At 40.3% G+C, this 23,671-nt stretch overlaps 2 protein-coding genes across 4 annotated transcripts in view; one reads left to right on the top strand and one right to left on the bottom strand.

The window, feature by feature from the left end:
- Positions 1 to 17,515, top strand: part of RFTN1 (raftlin, lipid raft linker 1) — a 97,308-nt gene extending 79,793 nt beyond the window's left edge. Inside the window, exons 8-10 of the mRNA XM_059818858.1 lie at positions 10,256 to 10,359; positions 11,784 to 11,865; positions 15,134 to 17,515. Coding sequence (XP_059674841.1) covers positions 10,256 to 10,359; positions 11,784 to 11,865; positions 15,134 to 15,571 — 624 coding nt within the window. The 3' untranslated portion in view covers positions 15,572 to 17,515. The remainder of the gene's footprint in view (positions 1 to 10,255; positions 10,360 to 11,783; positions 11,866 to 15,133) is intronic.
- The window catches only part of OXNAD1 (oxidoreductase NAD binding domain containing 1), a 34,846-nt gene continuing 18,975 nt past the window's right edge, over positions 7,801 to 23,671 (bottom strand). For 2 of the 3 annotated variants that reach the window (XM_059818861.1, XM_059818859.1), the window contains exon 8: positions 23,200 to 23,576. In XM_059818861.1, the coding sequence (XP_059674844.1) occupies positions 23,422 to 23,576 (155 nt within the window). In that variant the 3' untranslated portion in view covers positions 23,200 to 23,421. Of the gene's footprint in view, positions 7,834 to 23,199; positions 23,577 to 23,671 lie in introns of those variants that run through there. The other variant, XM_059818860.1, reaches the window with a different exon arrangement.

The raw sequence follows: 23,671 nt of genomic DNA, 5'->3' as shown, positions 1-23,671 counted from the left end.
GAAGCAACGTAACAGTAACACCAGTTAACCACACTCTAGGTTTGTACAATGCGCTTTTGATTTTTATAATCTCTGTGCTTTATTGGGGGGGAGTAGGAAAGGTGAGGGGTGGTGAGCAATCAAACTCAGGGCTATCTGTCGCAAAAATACAGATGTCTGCTAGATTAACTGTAAAGAGGATCTCCATTGGTTGTCAGGGCAACATGATCACACAAGTCACTGTAGCATAGCAGTTCTAAAAGAGGTGGCCCTTTAAGTAGACTTAGCTGCAGTAGGAATGCAGATAACTGCATTTGCTTCTGTCTGACCTCCTTCATATGCTGAAAGAACTGTATATTCCGGATAGGTCCCTATAAACAAAGCACATGTGTCATAGATTGGCTTTTTACTGATCCAAGTACACACTCAGATCGGTAGTAACATTGTTTGGATCAGATCAGTCAGTACAGATCTTCCACAGCAAACTTCATACACAGATAGGTATTTGAAAAGCTGGGCTTAAAATTCTTTGTGACTTGAAGTAAAAAGATCATGGAGGGAAAGAAGATGCCGTTGCGTAACTCTTACAAGTTTTTTACAGACTTGACTGTAAGTTCTTGTTCATTTTTAGGGTCAAACTGTAGTGTTGCCACTCAGGAGCACGGTTTTGGGATAATGACAGATGGTTCCATGAGTGCATTAGGTCAGTGCTGATCAAGAAGGCAAATGTTAAGAAGCTTTAATGTTAGCCATATGTTGAAAACTGTTAGGAGAGGAATAGAGGGTGAAACAGCAAGCATATACTACTACGTACTACTGGATAAGCCATGGTTTGACAGCACCTTATTTCGGAAGGTTATGTTAGCACTGTAAATGTTCAGAGAAGAACAGTGAGGATGATCAATAATACAGACAGCTTCCATACTAGGAAGACTTTACATGATATATCTTTTCAGCCTGGAAAAGAGAAGAGTTGCAGGGAATGGAATAGGTAGAGGTCTCCTAAATCATGGGAGGCATGTAAATAAGGATTGACTGTTTGCCATCTCTTCCAATGTAAGAACTAAGGGTTGTCAAATGGCACTAGTCGGGGCCAGGTGCAAACAAACAAAAAGGAGATAATTCAGGTAATTATGCAGCAGCAGCAGATCTGTGGAACTCCTTTCTGGAGAATGCTGCGGGTTCAAGAAGTTTAGACGAGTTCAGGTGGAAGCGATGTTTTTTCCTCTACCTTATCTATCCCTGTGTTCATACAAGCATTTTAATTCAGATCAGGAGTGCGTTTTTGCACTGATCCTCCCCACTTAATATGCCTCATCTCACATCACATAATGATCTCATATTGCACAAACTGGATTCCTTTCAGTAGAAACTAAACCAGATGTGCTGAGAGGAAGTAAACAAAATATCTGGGGCAGGTATCCTACATGCTTGCCCTAATATATATTACTCTTCCTTAGCTGTCACTTATACCCATGTTGGAGACAGCTTTCTGAGTTAAATGGATTCTTGGTCTGAACCTGTTTGGCTCTTAGACAACCAGTGAAAGGTTCTCTGTCTCAGTAGGTTTTTGCAACAAAGTTATGCATAGTGGCCCCTACACACCTCTTAGTTTGCTCTGTGTGGACACAAGAAAGTTGGTCTCAAGCTACATGACAAGGACAGCATCTGATAATGGGGATCCTTTAATGGCAGAGTGGTGACCAGAACACTAGGACACAAGTATCTTCTAGCGGGGCCCCTTGAAGCATTAGACCCCCGGTACATGGAGTATCATTTGCCTTCAATTCTAGCAATTCCATGCTGGAGACACATCTGGTTAACAGATTAAGGAATCAACCTCTCGGTGCCATCTGGTGTGTCAAGAGATGCTGTACTGCTGCACACCATGTCTGTGTGAGGGCTAATGTGGAGAATCTCTTGTCCAGAGATAAGATTTGGTATATGCAGTTTCAGAAACTGACGGATAGCATATACACAGCTTGTCGGTATGATCAGATTATTCTCTGCTGTAATTTAAAATTTGGATGCTGGGTGTTCCCTGGCAATTCTGCTCTTCTGAGATCAAGTGCCCCTCTTTTGGAGACATTATGAACGTGTTACCCTCTAACCTGAAAGTGGAAGAATATGGAGAAGAAAAAGCCTGCTGAAGGAAGGAGGTTGAGGCATTGGGGAACCCTTGCAAAGGTCTTTACACATTTAGAGGAAGAGCAGAGCTGACCACCTCTGTTTTCTTCTCCTGACATTTAAATAACTGCCTGGATATATCATGCCTCATGCTTTCTGAGACATAATAGGCATAGGTAGGTAAAGTCATCAAATGAACGAAAGAAAGACTGGAAGGCAGGGGATCTGTAGGCACTTGCCCAGTGTCGTACCCAGAAGACCAAGTCGCCTCTCTGTTAAACCCTATCGGAATTCACCTTTATTTACCATAAACATGGAATAATGCAGTGGCAGAGGAAGGGACTGTAAAATGGGGGATGTAGAGGGAAGGAGACGGAGTTCAGTAGTGACAGAAGATGTCTGAAAGCCAGTAAAGGCTTTGTTTCTGTTATGCATACTTCAAAATATAATTATCACAGAGATCATTATGGAGCCGTGGAGTGACTCATTAATGTAGACTTCCTTATTTTTTTGATACAGGTTCAGCTCTGATCTATATTAACCTTTTCCATTTGTCATTTTTGTTTGTACCAAGGCAGTGGAAGAAGCACTGATGGGCAGCATGACATAAATGTGTATCATGGATCCTTATTTTAAATTTGTATCAGATTTGATTATCTGAATGAACTATGGACTTGTTCAGATGTAGTCTGAACTGAATGTAAATTTATTGCGCTGTATCCCAATTAAGAAGAAGAAACAAAAGAATCCCAGCCACAACAAAAGAAAGCTGTTTTTAAAAGGAAGACACGTAGCATGTATCGATGCCCTTAGTAATAAAAAGAGAACCTTTCTAAATGAAAAGGTAAAGTTCTGCTAACCATAAAGGCAAAAGAGAGGGGTTGGCACACCTCTTAGCAGAGAAAGTGCTGCCTTTTTAATTGCTAAGGCTAATAGAGAAAACAAGCTGAACGGTGTGATGCACTCGGTATGTGTGTAAAATGTCAGTTTGTGGAGGATGTAAAGCTCGCAGCTGTCACAGTATGTGGTCCCGCCAAGCAGCAGACAGGATGTAATAGCTCTGAGTAATTTAACTCTTTCTTCTCAAAGTAGAGCTGTGGCATCCTCTGCAAATGACCACGGGACTTGCAGTGACAAAATGCTGCTCTCATCCGTATCGCTTTAACTCTAAAAAATGTCAGGGCATATTATTTCCACTGCAGCCTCTGAGATCTAGCACTAAAACTTGTTTGATGGTTTAAATTCTGCTTGTGTAGGCAAATGTGGGTAGACAGTTCTGATTAATCAGAGCCTGCATGATTTCCCTCTCCCCAACTCTAATCTGTCATCTTTCCTTCCCCATTACCCAAGACAAAAAAGCTAATACTCTCTTTAAAATTGAGTGCTATTACATTTATTTTAGATTTCTGCATTGTTCTGCTTCTGAAGCCTTACTCATTTTGAAAATAGTGTCCTTAATTTACAGGTATTTTCTCATTGAAAATCTTCAGCTGGTGATCATCACTCTCATGCTATACCATATCTTTGGTGTACTGACATGAATTAAAATCTCAAATACATCATGGTGTTGCCATTTCCCTGGCAGAATTGAGTGGGGTCAGTGTCTGCTGTAGACATGGTAAACCTTTTAAAGTACAACATATCAAAAGATTTAAAAAATTATCTCTGCTGAGCCTAGGTTGCAAGTTGCCTTAATGTAAGCCTTGAAATAAATTCCCTGGAAATGAGGATTTGATTTGTCTGTAAATCTGATTTAGGTCATATGCCAGTTAAGCTACATTCTGCTGTCTCTAGCCACGGGAGAAAGGCATGACCAGGTCAGCAAAGGAGCTGATGGCAGTGGGCATGAAATGCAGTTCTGTGAGTGACCCTCTTTACCACCCAAAGGACATGTGTATTGTCTGGGCATAATATTTCAGCATTTTGCCTCTTGTTGCCTTTTAAGAAAAAAAAAAAAAGCCAAAAACCTTCAGGAGCCCCTTCAACAGATTTTTATAGGTTTTTTTCTTTCTTTTATGTAAGATATGAAGGCAGCATATATACATATATATTTGTCTGCTGAACTCAGTAGGCATGTGCTCTATATAGGATTAAAACGTGCAGGCTAATCTTTCTTTGGTTTTGTTGATAAATTTTGTAAAAAAAAAAAATTAGCAATACGAACTTCCAACTTTCCTGATACTTTTCTTGTGGCACTGGCAGTATTGAAAGTCTAACAAAGCAAACACTTCTTCCAGGTGAGTGAAGGACACTTGAACTAAACAGGCAGAAAAGCAGAGGATTTAAAACAGTCTGAATAAAAAAAATCACTTCCTATCTGTCATGGTTTGCTTAGGTTTGTGACAAGATCAGAGATGAGAATTAGTTCTCTGTTCCCTTGTAAAATCTTGCAGGAAAAAGTGAGCATACCAGATCTGAACTTTCCGCTTAGGAACAAGCTGAGAAAAAGTATTTCAGTCCTCTCTTACACTTTCTGAGAAACCACACAGGGCACAAGTCATGGTTCTTTTCCCCAGCAGGTCACCTTTAGCCAGGCAGTAGTGCCCTGGCTAATACACCTCTTTGACCCTATGCTGCTGCCAGGCAGGTTTGGGAGGGGCCTCAGCATTCTGAGGCACATGGGAAGGAGGTGCGGGGGCCCCGTAAATCACGACGCAGCCTGCACATAAGTTTGCTTTCCTGCTGCCTGAACCGATGGCAGTAGAGCGTCTGTGCTTCAGCTGCATTTCTCGCATAGAAATAGATTATTAGTTCCATAACAGTGGAGAGGTACGTAAAGCCTTTTTGCAAAGCCAAATTTTGTTTGAGAATAAATTATAACTGAAGAAAATTATGCTGGGGAAGCTGCATGGAGCAGATGAAGCTGTGTGTGGTAAGGCACTCTGGAGAATACAAGTTCTCAGGTAGTGTTTTTTCTATGTTGGGTTTTTTCCCAGAAACAGTTGATGGACAAACAGTAAAATCAGCCATCACCTTAAGGTGCAGTGCACAAGTGTTGCAGGAATTGTGAAACTAAAAATGCCAGTGATATTTAAGAAAAGGTACTAGATAACATTTGGACTAGATAACATTTATTTCTTGTTCCCTGTGGCCAACTATGTGGAGTTGTCTTATCACGTGTACGTTGCCTGTGCAATAGTAAGTTTAACACGTTTCGTAAGATGCTTCCATGCTTCCTTTGTGGAGAACCCTCCGTATCAACACGTTCACCTTGTGGAGCTTTTGCTACCTATCCTGTGCTGCCATAAATGCAAAATTGTGTTGCTATGCAAATGTGCTGCTGTGTTACAAGTGCAGGCAATATCAGGGGCACTCAAAACATTGTTCCTTCATACATGTGCTAGAAAGTACGATTTGCATCCACTGAAGTCACTGAGAGAAGTGGGCTTTGTGGGCACAGGAGAGTTTTTTGGTTATTTTGGTGCCCTAGACATGGGGACAGATGTGAGTGCTACTCAGCAGCCCTTGTGTGTATTGAAATTGTGACTGGATACATCTGAATCGCAGAAAAACTGTCCTAATGGGATGCTACCCCGTGTAGTGTTACAGCTTATTATATTCTCAAAAATATTTCACAGTGCATTAATTCACATATATTAAGTAATCATACATAAGTCTAAATTACATATGCCCAGAATAATGAGCAAAAAGCCTGTCTCTGGATTTTTCTATTACCTTTTTTCTATTAACTTCCCACTAAGGTCCCAATTTAGCAGCTAGCCTGTGTTAGTCGGTGACCCATGCTGCCAAAAGCCACTGGTGGGTTCTAAGGGTGCAGGAGCCATCCCACACCTTTGTGCTATGCAGCTAATGGCTGTGTGGCAAGTGTCTGCTAGCAAGGTGCTGTGGTGTATTACACACAGAACTTTAGGAGCAGCTCAATACTAGAGGAGCATAGTCCAACTTTTATTGCTGAAACACTTGTGAAACTTCTCTTTTGCTTCCAATAAGTGTTTTTAATGGATCAATAATGTTATAGTCTTAGCAGAAATTATCTTTTGGAAGAAGACTGAAAAGGAAAAGGCAAATCATTCACAAATTTAGAGCTTGGATTTAGTCTCCTTGTCGGCTGTGTTACTGCAAATGTAAAACATTTGCAGTAGTCTTTTACTGGGTCATTCTTGCACAGCCCATATATTCAATTTCTCTTTTTTTTTCCCCCCTCTTTTCCACTAAGGTGCAAGTCCTGCCTTCGCCACTTCTTTGTCCTGCCTTCAGTGCCCTAGGAGAAAGCTCTGGCTTTGGCAGTGGTGGGGACTGGTTACCAGCCCTGACTGGGGGTGCATGCTGCCACCTTCATGGCCTCTCCCCTCTATTTTTTGTAATGAGCTGGGTTTGAACACACTGCCCATTTTTCCCCACAACCAGTAGGTTACACTTTCAGAGTGACTCGTGTTTTTTACTTCCCATCCTTTTTGCCATCTGTCTGTAGATCTTAGTACGCAGTCTGTTAGGATTTGCTGATAAAGGTTTTGTTAAGATTTATTTAATGGGATTTTCAATCTTCCACTCTTTAATCCATGTTGAAAAAAATATTAAATAGTGACAATCTATAGCTGCCTTGTAACTAAATTACATTCAATTAACCCAGGAAAGAATGATTTCTAAAGAACTTCTTTCTATCTCACAAGAGCTTAGTAGTTGTCTTGTTTATTATCTTGCTGTGGTTAAAATTGCCGCAGTAGGGGGGAAAAAGAAAAGAAAAATTGTTAATGCAGTTGTTTGTGTGGCTTGCCCTAGATATTATCGTTATCATTTTTTAATCATCTTTTTTTTCTAATGAGCAGAAGCAACTGTGAAAGGAGAAAATGCTGAAAACCAACAGTACAACTATAAATAAAATGAATTCTTTTCATGTGATACAAGTCAAGGGAAAAACCTAGCTCAATATGCTCTGGCTTCTTGACAGTCAAGGTGTGATCAGAGATTACTTATCATCCACAGGAGAGTGGGAAGCAAGTTAATTAAAATTTTCCACCCTTTCACTGAATGAAATGTCTCCCAGTTTGAGACGCATTATTTGAACACTTCTTTTTCAGTAGAGCTCTGGCACATACTTTCTATTTCTGCTGGCGTTCAAATCCAATATTTGCTAGCTAGAAAGAGCATTGTAATTTCATCTTATGAAACTGTATGTTTGAAATTTTATTTCCATTGCCTCAATTAATAGTAGATTAAATAATTTTAATTATTGTATTAAATATAAAATCAATACAAGATTACGCTTTTCCTCTGCACCTGTCCCCCAGTGTATTGTTTGTTAAGAAGCATTTTTGCTTTGGAAAGCATTTAATATGACACCAATTAAAGGTCTGTATAACCATGACTCCTGCTGGCACACCAGTTCCAGTCGTGGGATAGGATTACAACCAATGATTCAGGAGAGGGAGGGAGAAGTCATTTCTTGTGGTCTTAAAGAAAGCTTCAATTATCTGTATTTGCAAGTAAGGAGCCAGAAGCCCATATGAATGACACCTGTTTATTCAGGAGTTACTCCTGTCTCTTGTCTATCATCTTCAAATGCAGGCAATTATTAGGAGTAGTTTATTCCCTCAGGGACCTGGGGACGAGGTGCGGTGTCTGACTCCAGCGAAGCGTCCTGCAGAGTTGGTGAGAGCTTGTTAAAGAGCATGTGGAGCTCGGAGGAGCTTTGCACCTCTGCATAATGTATATGCTTCCTTCCTCCAAACAGCCTAACACGCAGCTGGTGATGTCAGGTACCAGTGCCTACGAAAAATAAGAGGTCACCTTTTTGTAACAGTTGTACAGCAGTCTTTCAATAGTTTTTTTACATTTCCAGTTTTTTTTTTTATTTTTTCTTTAAGCTTAATTGACTTTAATCTTAACTTTCATTTCTGATAACTTTACACTTTTGAATGTGCTCTGCCTGCTCTTTTCCCTTCTGCCCATTGGGATTGTGAAATACAACATCATCTGCGGCAGATGATGCTTAATCCTGACAAGTCAGACAGGTCCAAAGCCAGCCGTGTCTCGCCAGTCAGAGCCTGCAGGGACAGTGGGCTGTGGCAGGAGTGACGGCGCGTCCCTGACACAATTTGGCTTCTGCAGCAGCCAAATGAGCTCTGCGTGGTATTGATGTCCTTCCTTGTTGCCGTAATCGCCCTCTGATTTTTGACATTCATTGCACATCCTGATGCAAGGAGAAGGTTCTCCTTGCTAATCACCAACCTTAGGCAATGAATTAAAAATAGAAATTCTCTTTGCAACATAAGACGTTGCTTGGGGCACAAACAAGGTCTGCTGTGCCAGTCTTTCCTGACCTGCTAGTCTTCCACCTCCTAAATGAGTGAGCTCCTTCTGTTTTTTCCTCTACAAACGCTGTTTGATGGAGGGAATATTTTGGTCAGATCCTTTTATGTCTCCTTGCAGGACCCATGTCGGCTTGCAATCACTGATGCTCTGACCTTATTCTCAATGCTCATGTTGCATATTTTCGTCTTTATTTTTGGAAGGTGTTGTTGACCAATCTCTTAAATCTCAGTGTGTTTTTAATCTGTTTTCCTGAGACATTAGCTCTTAAAGGCATCTAGATATGTCGTTGTGTTTGCATTACCCTTGGACACTATTTTAAAACTGGAAAGAGGGCGGAAATATCCATCTTACAGTGGGTATAAAAAGCGGGAAGGATAAGGAGGCAAATGAGAGTGAGGAGAGTCTAAATTTGCCATGGTCACAGGTGTATGAACACTTCAGAGGCCACACGGTATTGCTCCCCTCTTGCAGGGCATCTCCTTCTTCTCCTGGAATTAGCAATTCTGGTCTGTACATGGTGATGTTGTGAAGTAGCTGTATTTCTGTGAGTCCCTGAAAGCCCCTCTACAGAAATCAGAAGTTTCATTAGCAGAATGTTCTCTTGCATGCACTTTCTGGGGTAGAGTTTTCGTTCTCCTTTTTAAGCCGGAGTGATCCAGCTTCTTCAGCTATTTGCATTTGTAGGCATGATCAGGTTTTTAATAGGTATAGTCAGGCAGTCATTCAGTTATGAAGATATCAAGTGACCTAAATTACATTCGTTAGAAGAAAGGAATAGCGGAGATTGGAATTCACTAAAGTACCTTGAAATAACTACAGCAGGATTTGGATTAGTTCTGATCAAATTACTATTTTATTACTCTGGAATAAATGGATTTTTTTTGGAGCTGCAAAACTATTGTGCCTTACCCAATGTTGCGAATTGGCAGTTAAAACTCCTTGTGTGCACATGAAACCAGTGTAAGTGCCTGAGCTCTTTGGCAAATATAATTGTTATTCCAATGGAATATATTTATAATTGTAGAGACTAGTAGTTACCATTTGCCTGCTTTGTGTTTATTAAAATTAAAAACTAGTAAATATGCTCTAGCATCTATTTGTTAAACTACCGGAAGTCTTGGCAATTAGACGCCTCACTGGAGCAATCTTTGTTGAAACAACCCATGGTTCTTTCTGTGCGAATTACAGGGTCTGCCATTTAGTAGAAAGAGAATTAGAAAGGCTCTGCTGTGTAGATCTGTGGTTGGAGCCAGACTTCTGCACTGAAAGGCAATGCTTTTGGTCTCGCCCACAGATTTCCTGATTCAAAATAACAAGGAAGCGATGCATATTTGTGGGTGATAAAAGGAATAGACCTGTACTTACATTTTATTTTTGTTGTTGTTGGCTATTTTGCTCTTGAACAATCATGGCAGAGTAACCTGACTGATTTCAGTACAGATCTTGGGATTTACTTTAGCCTAGACAAGCGCAGAATCCGGGCAAAGCGATGTTGTCATTTTTTAACTGCTTGAGTATCTTTTTGCTTGGGAGGAGGTAATTGATAAAATACAATGAATTTGTCTTGTTCAGATCTGGAATCATCTAAAGCTAGATGGATGATGCAGGCAGTGTAAAAACAAGATCACAGATGTTTACCATTTTAAACAAACTCATTTAACAGTTTGGGATGTACGGGTGATTGGTCCTGTGTCTCATGTTTTCGAACGTTTTCCTTCCTGCCTAGCTGAACATACAAAATGACCCACTTCAGTACAAAAACCCTTTCTCCTTCCCAGAAAACCCACATGCGTAATTTTTCTTGGATTTTTTTTTTGTGTCGAACTGAACGTTGCGCTCCAAGTGATGATGCTAACTGTTGATTTTTCTTTCCTAGGGAGTTGAAGTGCAGACAGATTACGTTCCGCTGCTGAACTCCCTTGCCATGTATGGCTGGCAGCTGACGTGTGTGCTTCCTACACCAATTGTGAAGACAAACAGGTAGGGAGGGGATGCGCACTGCCTCTCAGCCAGGGAAATTGCTGTACGAGCACCACAGCTCATACAAGCAATTCTCTGTGCAGTTAGCATGGATTTCCTTGCAAGCACACAGTAGCTGCCCTTGCAAACCCTGCTGCAGCTGTTCTCTGGGTTTTCGGAGCATCACAAGCCACGTGGGGCAGGAAGCACGTGTCTGGTGGGCAAAATACTGCCAGGTGGCAGAGTGGTTTCTGCATGAATTTTCTGGGTATTGTCCCTGCCTCTCTGTAAACTCCTTGATTGTAAAATTCCTGCTGTGGCTCTCCCAGTAATTCCTCTTGGAGCAAAGACAAAATCTGTGATAACATTTGCAGTGAGATGTTGCCTGTCTGAAGAAAAGTAATTTTATTCTTAATCGATGTTTGTCTAATGCTGCTGGTATACACAGTCTAGCTGAGCAGAAGCATGTGAGATTGGTGTATCATTTGTGTAGTTGCCTTGTTCACATATATAATCATTCTGCAGTCTACTTTGCTATTATTAAAATTGTGAGTTTTTAAATATAAATGCAAGTAATTTAAAAATACTCTTCATAACTGTGTTGAAAAATAATCATCCCATTCGTTAATCATGCAGATGGCACATTCTGGATTTTCACTGATCAGGAATATATTTATATATACACCAATATAATCAATCATGACTTCTTATCTTAAAAGAGTAAAAATACGCCCAGTTCTTTATGAGAGCTAGATGAAAACTACTCCTACATGTAAAAGCCTAAAAAGTAAAGGCCATCTGTGCTGGGGAAAAAAAATGGCATTTAAGTTTTTCATATATGTTTAAATATAGGAATGAATGGAAAAATCATAATTACGATTTGTAAGTCCTGTCTCTTAAAGGTAAATATGGTTTTCTTTCTCTTCTAGCTTTTTGTATTCCATTTATAACTTCAGTAACACAGGTCAAGTTGACAGTGCAGAAGGGCACCCACCCAATCTAACCACTGATGGCATTTGTTTGTGCCTCCTGCTGTACTGCAGACCTGTACGGAGCACCCGGCCCCATTCTGGATCGGTGCCCCAGGACGGAGAGATGGAGCACTCCGGTGTCACTGAGATGCTGCTACACACAGGCACTGGGGCGCTCAAGTTTCTTGCCTTTTGTTCCAAACAATTTATTCTGTGTTTACACACTAATGCTAAAACATTCAGCAGAAGTATGTCACAGGCTGACAGGCTCTATCAGGCTGAACAGTTGCTCTTTTTCCACCCCCCCAGATTCCAGGCTGCTCAAAGACGCTGGGGACAGGCAATGTTTAGGTCATTCTTCATTTTGTTCTTCTTTGACCTGCAGAAATAAATGACTGAGATGGATTTTTGCTTTGAATGTTGCTGGATGTGAATTTAATTCATTCTCAGGAGTGTGCATTTGTTTCTTTTCAGGGAGGGGAATTTATCTACAAAGCAAATTGTATTTCTTCAGAGACCTTCTTTGCCCCAGAAAGCAAAGAAGAAAGAATCTAAGGTAAATAACCTTGAGTTCCTGGTTTCTTTTGTTTTTGTTTGCAGTATTTTAATATTTTAATTGATTTCCCATAGAAGTAAAAATGGCCTATTCAACGTTTCTGTGCTACAGTAGCAAGACACAAGGAATTAAACTGTTCAAATGAAAGAAACAAAAAATGCTCAAATGATGTGAAAGCTCTTATATTTCATTCTCTGTTGAACTCACGACAGCAGAAGAGACATAGATTTCTCTTTACAGCTCAGCCATAAACTTCCATACACGACCTAAAATTCTCTGCCCATATTCACTGCCTGCAAGGTGGAACAAATACTATTTTCTCTCACCCATTGCCTGTGTTTTCTATTTAAGTTGCTCTCTCTTTCTTGCTACGTGTTTTGGTAGAGCCTAGCACAATGTACGCCTGATCTTGGCTGGTGTTTCTCTATATTGTGTGAACGTTAATTAATTCTGCTAGAATTTAACCAAAAAAAGCCCCCTGAATCCAGTTTTTAACTGTGTAGCTGTGGGAATCCCTGCCCAAACCTGTCACACCGTACAGCTGAGAGGGAAATACAAGGACTGGAAGCTGGGAAAGTGCTGACTTTCCTATAGTACTTGAATTTGCCTTGCCCTTTCAGTATGCAGAGGGATCAGAAAAGCCAGGTGAGGTATGGAAAGGTCTGTGAAACCACATGATGAAAAGGTTGCTAATTAATACAGTCTCATTTTTATTCTAGCTCTGTGCACTTACGTGAGTGCTGGCTAGCCAAATTGTCATCTGAAGGAGCGGTGCGCTCGAGGCCCTGCAGAAGCTAAGCTAGAGTAGGAGATTGGAAATGCTAAGCAGAGCTGAGCGCTAGGAGCATTTTACTCAACATTTTGGATAACTACAAATAGTTCCCATCTATAAACCCCTCATTGGTTTGGAGCCAGGTTCTGTGAAAGTCGTCTTTTAGATACAGTGGAGACCAGGAGAATGTTTGAACTAACTGAAGTAGGAGTGAACTGCTGGGAGCATGACAGTGATTTAGGATTTACCCTCTCTCATTAGCAAAGCTGGAGCCCAGAGTAGTCTGTGAACATGTTACAAAGCCCAAGAAAGATTTTCTTGGTTTTTCTCTTTGTTTTCAGGTGATTAAAGGGATCTTGGGATGGCAGTTGGAGTGCCTGTATTTGGTCATTCTTTTCCTACCACTGTGTGTGGTTTTAATGGAAAGGGTGGGAACCTATAAGCAATTGTATGACTTCAAATAGAGAAATTAGTGTGATACTGATTTCTTGTATTATAATAACAAATGCATACCATCCAGATGATTCAAAACTTTGTTTGCATTTTTTCATTTGGGGATATAAAAACTTATTTAACAATGTCTGGTTGACAAAACAAAGGATTTACTAGTTGGCAGTATTAAATACAGCACATTTTCATACCAAAGGTCAAGGAAAAATGGGGTACATTGATTATAGTTATATAAAGAAACATTAGACCAGTTCAACATCCGTAAGTGGTTGTTGTGGGTCACTTCAAAGATGCCAAACCCAGCATTTGATTAAGTTGCTGAATATTCTGCACACACAATGTCACAGGCTCTCAGGGTTCTTTTAACTTGAGATATGGCATGTCTAAAATGTTTACAGATAACCCCTTGGCGGAGGGAAATAGGCTGTTAAGATTAAAAGGACATTGCAGTGTTGGAAACTGATCCATCCTATCTATGCACATCAACCAACTGCTGTTCAGCTTAGCCAGAGGAGCAGAAAAGGAACCATGCAAGGAGCAGTACAACTTACTTTTCTCTTCATTAAGACAGAACTACTCTTACTAGTGTGATACTCAGTCAGTGATGAGGTAATCGTGTTCATTCACTTCATACAAAAGTCATGCTTATTTAAGCAGAAACTGGCTGTATGCATTTTTGTGAAATATAAGTATCTGACTAAGTATACATACATCTGCACATACACACAGAGTCTCCTACAGTTTGATCTTTATCGCATTCAGGGCCCTGATCTGACCTTCCATCAAAGAGAGCTTTGAGTTAAAGGGGAGCTGTGGGTGCCCAGCACTTCTGCAAATCAAAGAGGAAAATATTCAGGTGTCTCTGAATTTTAAATAGTTGAGCTCTAGAACTGAGATATTATCTTTCACTTAAATGTCATTACAATTTAGAGAAAGAGGAAAGATAGCTTCCTCTACGTAAAACCAAGAAAAATCTTGTGAAAGCCAGTTTCTTTTTTTTTTCCTTTTTACATTAAGTTCTGGCTAGCAGAAGGAAAGAGCATTGCTCCATCTTTGTAATCTAATAATAGGTTTTTAATGGCTTTTTGATTTAAGGAATAAATAGCTAAATCAAAAATTCATGAACATGAGCCCTTTTCTTGACCAGCTTTGGCACAGACCTCGTTGCACGGGAAAAAATGGGGTTTGGACCACAGCTGAAAGTCCTGATGAGAGATTATTTATCACCTCCTAACCCATCGCTGAGTTTCCATCAGCATGGACACTGCTGATGAAATGGTTGTGCACATTCACATGTACTTAGCAAAGTTGTGTAGGGTGGCTCAGCAGAGGCTTGGAACATGGTCTGGCTTTCCTTGAGAAGGTCTATTTATTTTTTGACAAATGAAGCAGATATATTAGTGGCATATTTGTCAGCCTTCATATATGTTATACCAGTCGAGTCAGTATTTCAAGGTACTGCTAGTTCTCTCTTTTTTTTAATAGTAGTTAAAACAGTTCTTCTGAAATGGCTGCTGTGGTAAGCCCTGTGGCAAGTGCTGCAAGATGCAGCTTCATGCTTTCTCGTCAAAAAAATTCATACAAATGGTTCAGAATATTTTACTGTTTGGGTATAGTCTAGGATATGGTGTTAGTTCTGCTGCTAACCTGGTGAAAACATTGGAATAATGCCATAGGATTGCTTCTTCCGTCTGCACTCGTGCAGCTTTGCCTATTCTTGCTCTGCACACAGCGCAGGTTGTCTGCCAGGCTGCTGGAGGCCTCAACAGTGACACAGCGTGTGGAGAGAAACCCACTAGGCATGTGAAACAGCAGAAGCAGAATGCATCGCAGTCTCTTTTCTCTGTGTAATAGATATGTACACGTAGACACAAACGATCTTAAGCCATCTGATTTAGTCATGCAATTTTTTTTAATCTTAGGTCTTTTTGGTCAAACTAGTCTTTGAATTAAAACTAAATAATAAAAGCATTTCTACTCAGGAAAGCAAATGTCCATGTGAGATTGTTTCTAATGGTCTTTAACATTTGGATCTCTTACTTGTAGTTTCACTGGAGGTTTTCCAAAGAAGACATGCACAACAAACAAGTGAAGAAATCCGTGAAGGCTAAAGTAAGTACTAGGGAGAAGCAAATAGCAGAGGAGAAGCAGGAATTTGAAGTCACAGAGAACACAAGAAACTTAGAAGCACAAATCTCAACAGCAGCCAAGCCTGATCCAGAACAGCAGCTGAATGATGTCATAGACTTGGGAGATGAGGTAGCTGGGACCAACAACAGAGGTATGCATCACGACGGGGCATCGGAAGAAACATGTCCTGCCAGTTATGATACTGATGACAATGACGCACAGGTCTGCCTCAGCCAGAGTACATCTGGCTGCTGTGCAGATCAGGTAACAGAGGGAGGAGACTGTGCTCCAGTATCGGATGGCTGCAGTGGCAGCAGTGGGGCAGGGCTGGACATGGACTGCTCCTGTGAGTAAGACCTACGCTTCAAGAATCCTGTGAGTTGCTGATATGTTGCCAAGACAAAAGAACAGATTTTGCTAATCACAATTGCTAACTCTGTTGCTCAAGTCAGCATTTCTTTGGCATTGTACGTACTTTGTTCCTTAGCACACTGATATCTTGATGTTTTAAGTAACTACAGGGCCCGGGCTTTTTAACCCCCCAGAAATTAATTGCAAAATTCCATCCACTGTACAGAGTGGGAAATGCCCTATGCTATCTCCTAGAGCTACACTTTAAATTAAAAAGTAGGGACAGAAAACGTACTTGGGTTTTTGTGTGACCAACTTTAGCAAAGTAGGTTCGTATCTAGGTCTGGGCGAACGTTCCACTCAGTCAGATTTTACTCTGTAATACTTTCTTGTCCACATATCTTTGCTGGAGAAGTTATTGTGCCACATGCTATTTTGTCATTAAGCTTGTACTGTCATGAAAATGGTATTTGGGCTTAAACAGGCTGAAATTGGAAAGCTTAGATAAGATGGCTGTTACCTGTATTTATCTCAAATAGTATACTTACTGATGATACTCTCTTCTGAATTTTATTAACTCTTGCAGATCTTTAAGCAATAAGCAAATCGTGTGCCTATTTTAGGCACACTGGGTAAACAAACCCCATGGTAGATTTGTGTGAGGCAGATGATTCCAATATAAAATGCGATTTCCTATTCACTCAGGTTTATGTTCTCTTTGCCAATCAACAGTTCCTCAATAGTTGTGGGGGCTTCAGAAGATAGAAAAACAGAAAAAAAGCAGGTAAAATGTCCATCTTTCAGTGGCTATCTTCACTAAAACTGGAATTAGATGTTACCTCCTGACCCTTCCAGGTGATTTTGCACCGCTTCCTCACTGTTAAAAAATATGTTGTGAGAAAGAACTGAAATTGTAGACAAATAGCAGGGGTCGGTGGCCAACAAATGTCACTAAATAACCTTACAAAATGCAAACACCTTAATAGAGGGGCTTTTTTATACAAGTAACCATATTTTGGGACTGATACCTAATGGAATTCTGTAAAATTACCAACATTTTTATGTTTGGAGTTACATTAAAATATTTACAAGTGAATGTACATGTGTAATACAGTTTCTGTGCCAATGTTCTCCAAGTACTTCAGTGTTCTTAAAAATGTAGGAAGTAGTTGTTTCTCTCTTCTTAACCGCCTTCATCCCTGTTTAGAAGTGGTCAAGTAATCTGGTAACAAGGTGAGAAATACATTCTAAATTCCCCGATTTTTGTTTTTCTAAAGCAAGAGCTCTGTAAGTGATTTGCCTTTTTTTCCCGTGACTGATTTGTTTCTGCATATTCTCCTTAGTCTTCAAATCAAAATGCTGTACAAAGAACTATGTTCTGTATCAAATGCACATCTAGAGTTGTTCAAAAGCATCTTCCATGCCTAAAAATTATAGTTGGCAGAACATTGGAGAGAAGGGAAAAAAATCATAGCACTTTGAATATTCATCTAACTGGGACAACAGCACTCAAGTTTAAACCATTCGATTTCACACACACAAAGCACGGTGGTGTTTTTTTCACTGCTTAAAGAGTTTTTATTTTTAATTCAGTGGTTTAACCACAGGACTGTAACTAACTTCAATTTCTGGTGGTATTTTTCAATTATTTCATTCTGTTTCTTGAGATTAAACTGAAGTTCCAATAGCCTCAAAAATAGATTGTTTCAGTTGTTCTACTTAAATACAAGGTCTCTGCTCTGTACAGTTTTAAGTACCTGTTTGCAAATTTTATTAGCGTAAGATCCTTCTACTGATGGTTTCTGTGTCAAGGACTGGCTTTGTATTAATCTTGTTTAAAAATATACTGTATTTGATTAACATTTTACTAGTAGACAGTTTTGCAGTAGAAAGAACTCTCCAAATACTTCTGAATACAAAGCGTTTATTGGATTGCAATTTGACCTTGTTTAACTGGATCCCAACTGCTTACAAAACTAAAGAAAAATAAAGGTCATGAGGAGATTTCTTATTTGTGGTACTTGCACAACTGCCAACGATTTGTCCCCAAAAGGAGGAACTTGGGGTCTCTAAGTGGTGATGAGGGGAAGCTCCTTACTACTGAATTAGCAGTAGTTACTGCTAGAGAACTGGCTACTTGGTTTTCTGTCACGAGTCTGACAGAGCACATATGGGTCTGTGAGGAGGTGGCGCTTGTTTAAGTCGAAAACTTGATTTAAAGCTTTGTTCCTGTAAATGCCGAAGCAGCTTAGGGTTGCGAAGATTTGAAGAGAACATTAATGTTTTTTCAGTTTAAAAAGGGCACACGGTTTTGGTTTTATAGTCACATAATCAGTTCCAACTTGTGACTTTGAATTGCTCTAAGTTAGTTCAGCTGTCTGGAGCTGTGCACGTGCTTTCACCATGCCCCTGTCTCAACTGAGAGCTTAAATCACCTCGTAGATGGATGATACAGATGGGATGAGGGCTAAGGAAGGCAGGCTTGGGGTACAGCAGCAAGGCTCCGCAGCTGTTATGATGTGCATTGTGTATCTCAGCCGCCTTTGCCATTTTGGGCTTGAAAAAGCAAGACCACCAGAGTGGCCAAGGAAGTGAAAGAAAGCAGTCGTCACCTTACTTGAAGCCTGAATGGAGAAGAGAAACAGCTAGGCCAGAGCTTAACTCCCGAATCTGGAAACCTGACCGATGTGGGGAAATACGCCAGCCGTGGAGAGACTGTACGTGGGAGAAGCTGAAATGGAGTTTGGCTGCGGAGGTATGGCCTTGATCTTCAAACTGTGGGGAGAGGGCAGGATTCTGTATTGACTCCTCACCCAGAGAAGCCACAGCTCCTCTGAGCCCCCAGTTCCATAGCAGGGTTTGTCACCCCCAGCAGAAGGTGGAGAGAGAAGCCAGGCCCTTTCCTTTCCCATGGAGAGCTGTGTTTTTAAGCCCAGCCTCTTTCTTCCCCAAACTACGCAGAATCTCCCAGTAAGGACGCAAACTACTCTTACTATGCCTCTCTTGTAAGGCAAGGAGACACCAGTGAGTATTGCCTGTGCATCTAGGGAAGGAGCGAATGGGTTGTGCTACCACGTGTTACCGATGCGGGCTGGTGACAAGCACAAGAGCACATGCAAGTGGCACTTTGGTGTATTTTAACGTGTCCTTGTTAGACCAACAAAACTCACGTGTGTAAGGAAGCACTGGTGCCCTGAAATAAAAACCACACACTAGGCTCCTGCATGTTTTAACAGTGTAATGACAAAAAGATTCTGAGAAGCCTTTAAACGTTGTTTTCCTTATGACTTTTAAATCATTAAGTGGCTTATAAACTGGTTTGCCTTTTTTTTCCCTTAATGCACATGCTTTCTTCAGCCCAAATGACATCTTTTTCACAAACCACTCCTCAGACTTGCACCAAAACGTCCATTTAACAAAAGGCATTTCAAACCCCTTTGCTTACGTGTGTTCCCAAGAGTCTCCTTTCTTTGAGGGAGGAGCATGTGGGCTACTCTGTTGAGAGGAGTTATGCATGCTGGTGTTTAGAGCAAGTGGTCATCTGAACAAAACAATAATTGTTGAATGGGATGAGTTCAAAGGAGGAAATCCAGCTCGGACAAGTGAAGAAATGTCAAAGGCTGAATGAAGATGGCAAAGAGGAGTGGCTGAATTAAATGAAGGATGGAAAAGGGGGTTTATACTGAAACAGCGGGGGGCAAGGGTAGAGGGGTAGAACTAAGATGGGTAGGAAGTCCAAAATGTTGACGCATCATAATGAAAAAAGTTCACATAGAGTTTAGGAGCAGTTAAATGCACAAATGATTTGACTGGCACTTCATCTTGCATAATTTCTTTGATTATTGGATCTGTGCACTTGAAAACGGTATAATTGAAATAGTTCAAAGTAGCTTTAACATACGCATGGAAATGAAGCTAAGTACAAAACAATATACTTTTTCTTCCCTAATTTGGCTCCTCTATCAGCCTCAGTTTCTGAGGTGAGCAGAGGAAGGGCTCTGCATTTGGACACCCTGCTTTTTCTTTGTAGTTGCCATGACTCTGTACATTTGCCTCAGAGAGCCAGTTATAGGGCAGAAATAAAGCACGATCAGCTTTTCATGCAGGAATTTCATCCTCACAGAACTGAAGAGTATAAGAAGAGCAGATACTAATTTCTTGCTGATAAATGCGTCTCAAAAGTGTGAGGAATACTGGCTAACAATACCAACGCACCTATGAATTAAGAGTTGTAAATGCAATTCATATGTCTGCAAGGCTGTTAGCAGAGATGTGCAAAGGCTTTAAAAGGCGATCTGTGCAAAAGCCTCCATCAGCAGAAAGGTGCCTGTGGTGCTGAATGTGGCAGCTGACTCTAATCAGTACCTTACCGATACACTGAAGGGGGGAAAAAAGGCTTTTCAATTTAAGTGCTTTCTGTTATTCACTCTAAAAGCTAACTAAAATGATGTAATGATAACTGAATAGCCACTCTTTTCCAGTTAATTAATGCAAAGCCTATAAGAATACTTCATATTCATTCTACCAGATGAGCACACAGCAAATAAATAAATAAATGGTAAAATAAATGTCACAGGAAGAAGATTCAGTCTAATAAGGCTGTATCACCCGGTAACTCACAAACCATCTCACTATGTTTTAAGTATAAATGTATAGATGGACACATACCTCACTCCTCATATTTTGTTGCCAAAAAAAAAAAAAGTAACTACCAGTCTACTTTTTCTCCTTAAGCTGATGACATAAATATAAGAGGAATAACCATTTTCTAAGATTACATGTTATGATTCGACAATGTGATGAGAATGTTTCTTCAACTCAGTAGCTGCTGAACAGCAGGGGTTGCTCTCTGTTCCTGCCAGTGGAGGCTAGTATCACATTTATTTAATTATTTCTAGAGCATATGTTTATATAGGTTAATTTTCCTGGGTTTTTTTTTTCTCTTCACTTGTGGTGGAGTCAGATCCAATAATAGACTTTAAGGTGAAACTGATGTTTCACTACAAGACCACTAAACTCTAGAAAGAAGAGACTTCCAAGAATTCTTAAATGTCAACAGGGAAAGGCTATGGAGGAAGGTGATGTTAACAACTTTCCTGGCTTCTTGGCTCAGAGATGGCATTTATTACTATTACATGCATTATGGAAGGAAGATGCTCTGTGCCCTTTGGCAGGATAACTGTTCAAGGTAAGAACGAACTTATTGTTAACAGTAACAGAGGTGACATATTTGGGGGGGGCATTTGAAGTATTTTTTTTCCTCCATCTTTTGGTGCAGTCTGTGTGTACGTGTGTGTTTAATGCTGCTCTTTAGGTGGGTAAGCCCATACCATGAGAGAGATGTGTCCTTGCCCCATAGCGCTCAATCTGAGTATAACAGGGGATGACAGAAAGAGGTTAGAGGGAAAGAGGATGATTACGGAAGCAAAGGGGTTTGAAATGCCTTTTGTTAAATGGACGTTTTGGTGCAAGTCTGAGGAGTGGTTTGTGAAAAAGATGTCATTTGGGCTGAAGAAAGCATGCGCATTAAGGGAAAAAAAGGGCAAACCAGTTTATAAGCCACTTAATGATTTAAAAGTCATAAGGAAAACAACATTTAAAGGCTTCTCAGAATCATTTTGTCATTACACTGTTAAAACATGCAGGAGCCTAGTGTGTGGTTTTTATTTTAGGGCACCAGTGCTTCCTTACAGCAATTTATTGCACATTTCTAGAAAAAAAAAAACCCGCTTCCTTCAAGCATCAAGCTTTGACATGTCGACTGTGATCTTTGTGAACACAAAGCCCCCTTGGTTTTATTTTTTGTGACAAGCACACTGTCCTATTTACATTCTAGAGTGAACAAACAAGGAACCATTCCTTGAAATAGGGGTACTCGGAAAGAATCCTTCCCCTCGTCTGAGTAGGAGGGAATTTGATGAGACATCCCCTCTGGATCTGCAGTGACTGCTGAGGAAGCGAGTAATTTCAGCTGGCCGTGTGGTGCAGCATGGTGTAGAAGCACAAGCCTAAGGGGATGAGGCTGCAGGCACCAGATGAGAACTTATGGGCAAACCCTCATCATGGTACCGTCCCCAAAAGGCAGCTCTTCAAGGTCCATCATTCAGAGCTCACCTCTTCCTGATCCAAAATACAGCCTGTTTCCTTAAGTTCTGTTTGTTCTTAGCTGCATTAAGTATGGCTTTTTCTCCTCAAAGCTCAGTTTCCTGAAAAGCTCTAGGATTATTTCAGTTAGTTGTTCAATCAACTTCTGCAACAATTACAGCAGTAATCTTGTGCTGCTCTCAAAGCAAGGGTTTGGAGTTTCCTAGTTAGGCTGTCTCACTGCTTTTGGAAGATGAGGTGAATGTGGATGTGGCAGTAGGTATCCTACAAGCTGTAAAACATATCAGAGACTCTGATAAAAAGAGGTTAAGACTAGAGGCCAAACTCAGCATATGGAAGGTGAAATGATTTCTTGGGAGAGAACTGCAGCTGGGCTGGAGGCCTTTTTATCCAAGCACTGAGATGTAATCCTTGAAAAAGTGCTTGACACCAACAGTACTGTTGCTGGCTGGAAACGAGGTGATGGGATCGGTATCTTTGCAACCTCTGTTAAAGGCACGGCCGAGGGATGCTGATGGCAAGAAAGTTCCTGCATTACCTATTTGACTATTGTCTGAAATGTTTAACTCCAAGAAAAGAGCCACTAAGAAAGAGAAGGCCTTATCTGTTGAGTATTTTTAATAATTCAATACTAATATAGTATTTTCAATAATTTAAATGTTGCTTATTGAGGTCTTCAAATTTACAGTGGGAATCTCTACCACTTAAGGACTTGAATTGTCTATGCAAGTAATGAAGTAACTCACTATGGCTTTTTGTTATTCTCAACATTTCTATGATAAGTTTTTCTTCAAGTTGGGGGAAGAAGCTTTGTTCAAGACAGGCTTAGGTATCAGCCAGTACACCTAGACATACACTCACACCTTAAAAGAGCAAACTCTCCAGAGACTTTTTTCCAAACAGAATTGGTATGCATGTCCTGGAGCCTTTTAAAACTCCACACTAAAGCAGGATAATGGAGATTTCCTCTCTCGGCTGGTGCTGGCCATTGCTGTTTTTGATGACGTGGCACGTGCAAGCACAAGCTGGACAGGCTATCTCAGCACCAAGAAGGGATAAAGGTTCACGTGAACAACCCTGTACAGCTCTGTCAGAGGCTAACAGGTTTTTAACACATCAATACTTTTAACTCAGGTCTGAATATGATGATGAAAAAATGTCTTTTATTGTCAACTGTGTTGACGGTAAACAAACCACATAAAAGGTGGGTTTTTTTCTTTTAACAAGAAGTGGCAGGAGAAGGAAGTCACAACACAGCAACTCTACATCTATAAAAATAGTAATTTACTATCTAGAACTGGGGAGGGCATTGTGTCGACTCATTAGCACAACAATTTGGAGCAAATTCAGAAGTTGTGGCCTGAACTGTTATTTATTATAAATTGACCTGGCATTGCTGCACAACTGATTTTCCTGAACTGTTGAATCAGGCACTGAAAGTCTATTAAAAGCTGACTACAAAACAAGTGTATAAAGTGAAAATATGCTGCTACCCGTAAGAAGTAAGCAAACCATCATAAAACCAGAACAGTTAATGTCTTTAATATAAAATAATTCCCCCCCCCAAACCAGCAGCACTGTATTACAGCAGTTGTATTATAGTTACATTAAAGGAACACCATCATGATTGAGGACATCTTCATGTATGAAGTAAAATCTTCCAAATAATTCATAGTCCATTTCTGTACATTTTAGCTTATCAAAATACACTGGAAAAAAATAATACATTTTCTTTTCAGCAGGTGTCACTACCACCATTTCTCAAAGAAAACACAGTTTCTAGCAACACCCATGTTAGATAGTAGTTTGGATATAGATTCTATCATTGGAGGTGGACCACAGATGTACCATAAAGTATCCTTAGATACATGTTTTTCTAGATCCTTTTCAGATACTCTTCCCTCTGACAAAGAAAAAAGCAGGAAATGAGAACAGAAATATTAATCATGAAGTAATTTCAAAAAGAATGACTGGTTAGAGGTATTTTAAGCACGCATT

Source organism: Gavia stellata, chromosome 6, assembly GCF_030936135.1.
Source record: "Gavia stellata isolate bGavSte3 chromosome 6, bGavSte3.hap2, whole genome shotgun sequence".
In the NCBI taxonomy this organism is placed as follows: Eukaryota; Metazoa; Chordata; class Aves; order Gaviiformes; family Gaviidae; genus Gavia; species Gavia stellata.
Note: the sequence above shows the minus strand (reverse complement) of the source record. Positions and strands in the feature narration are given on the sequence as shown.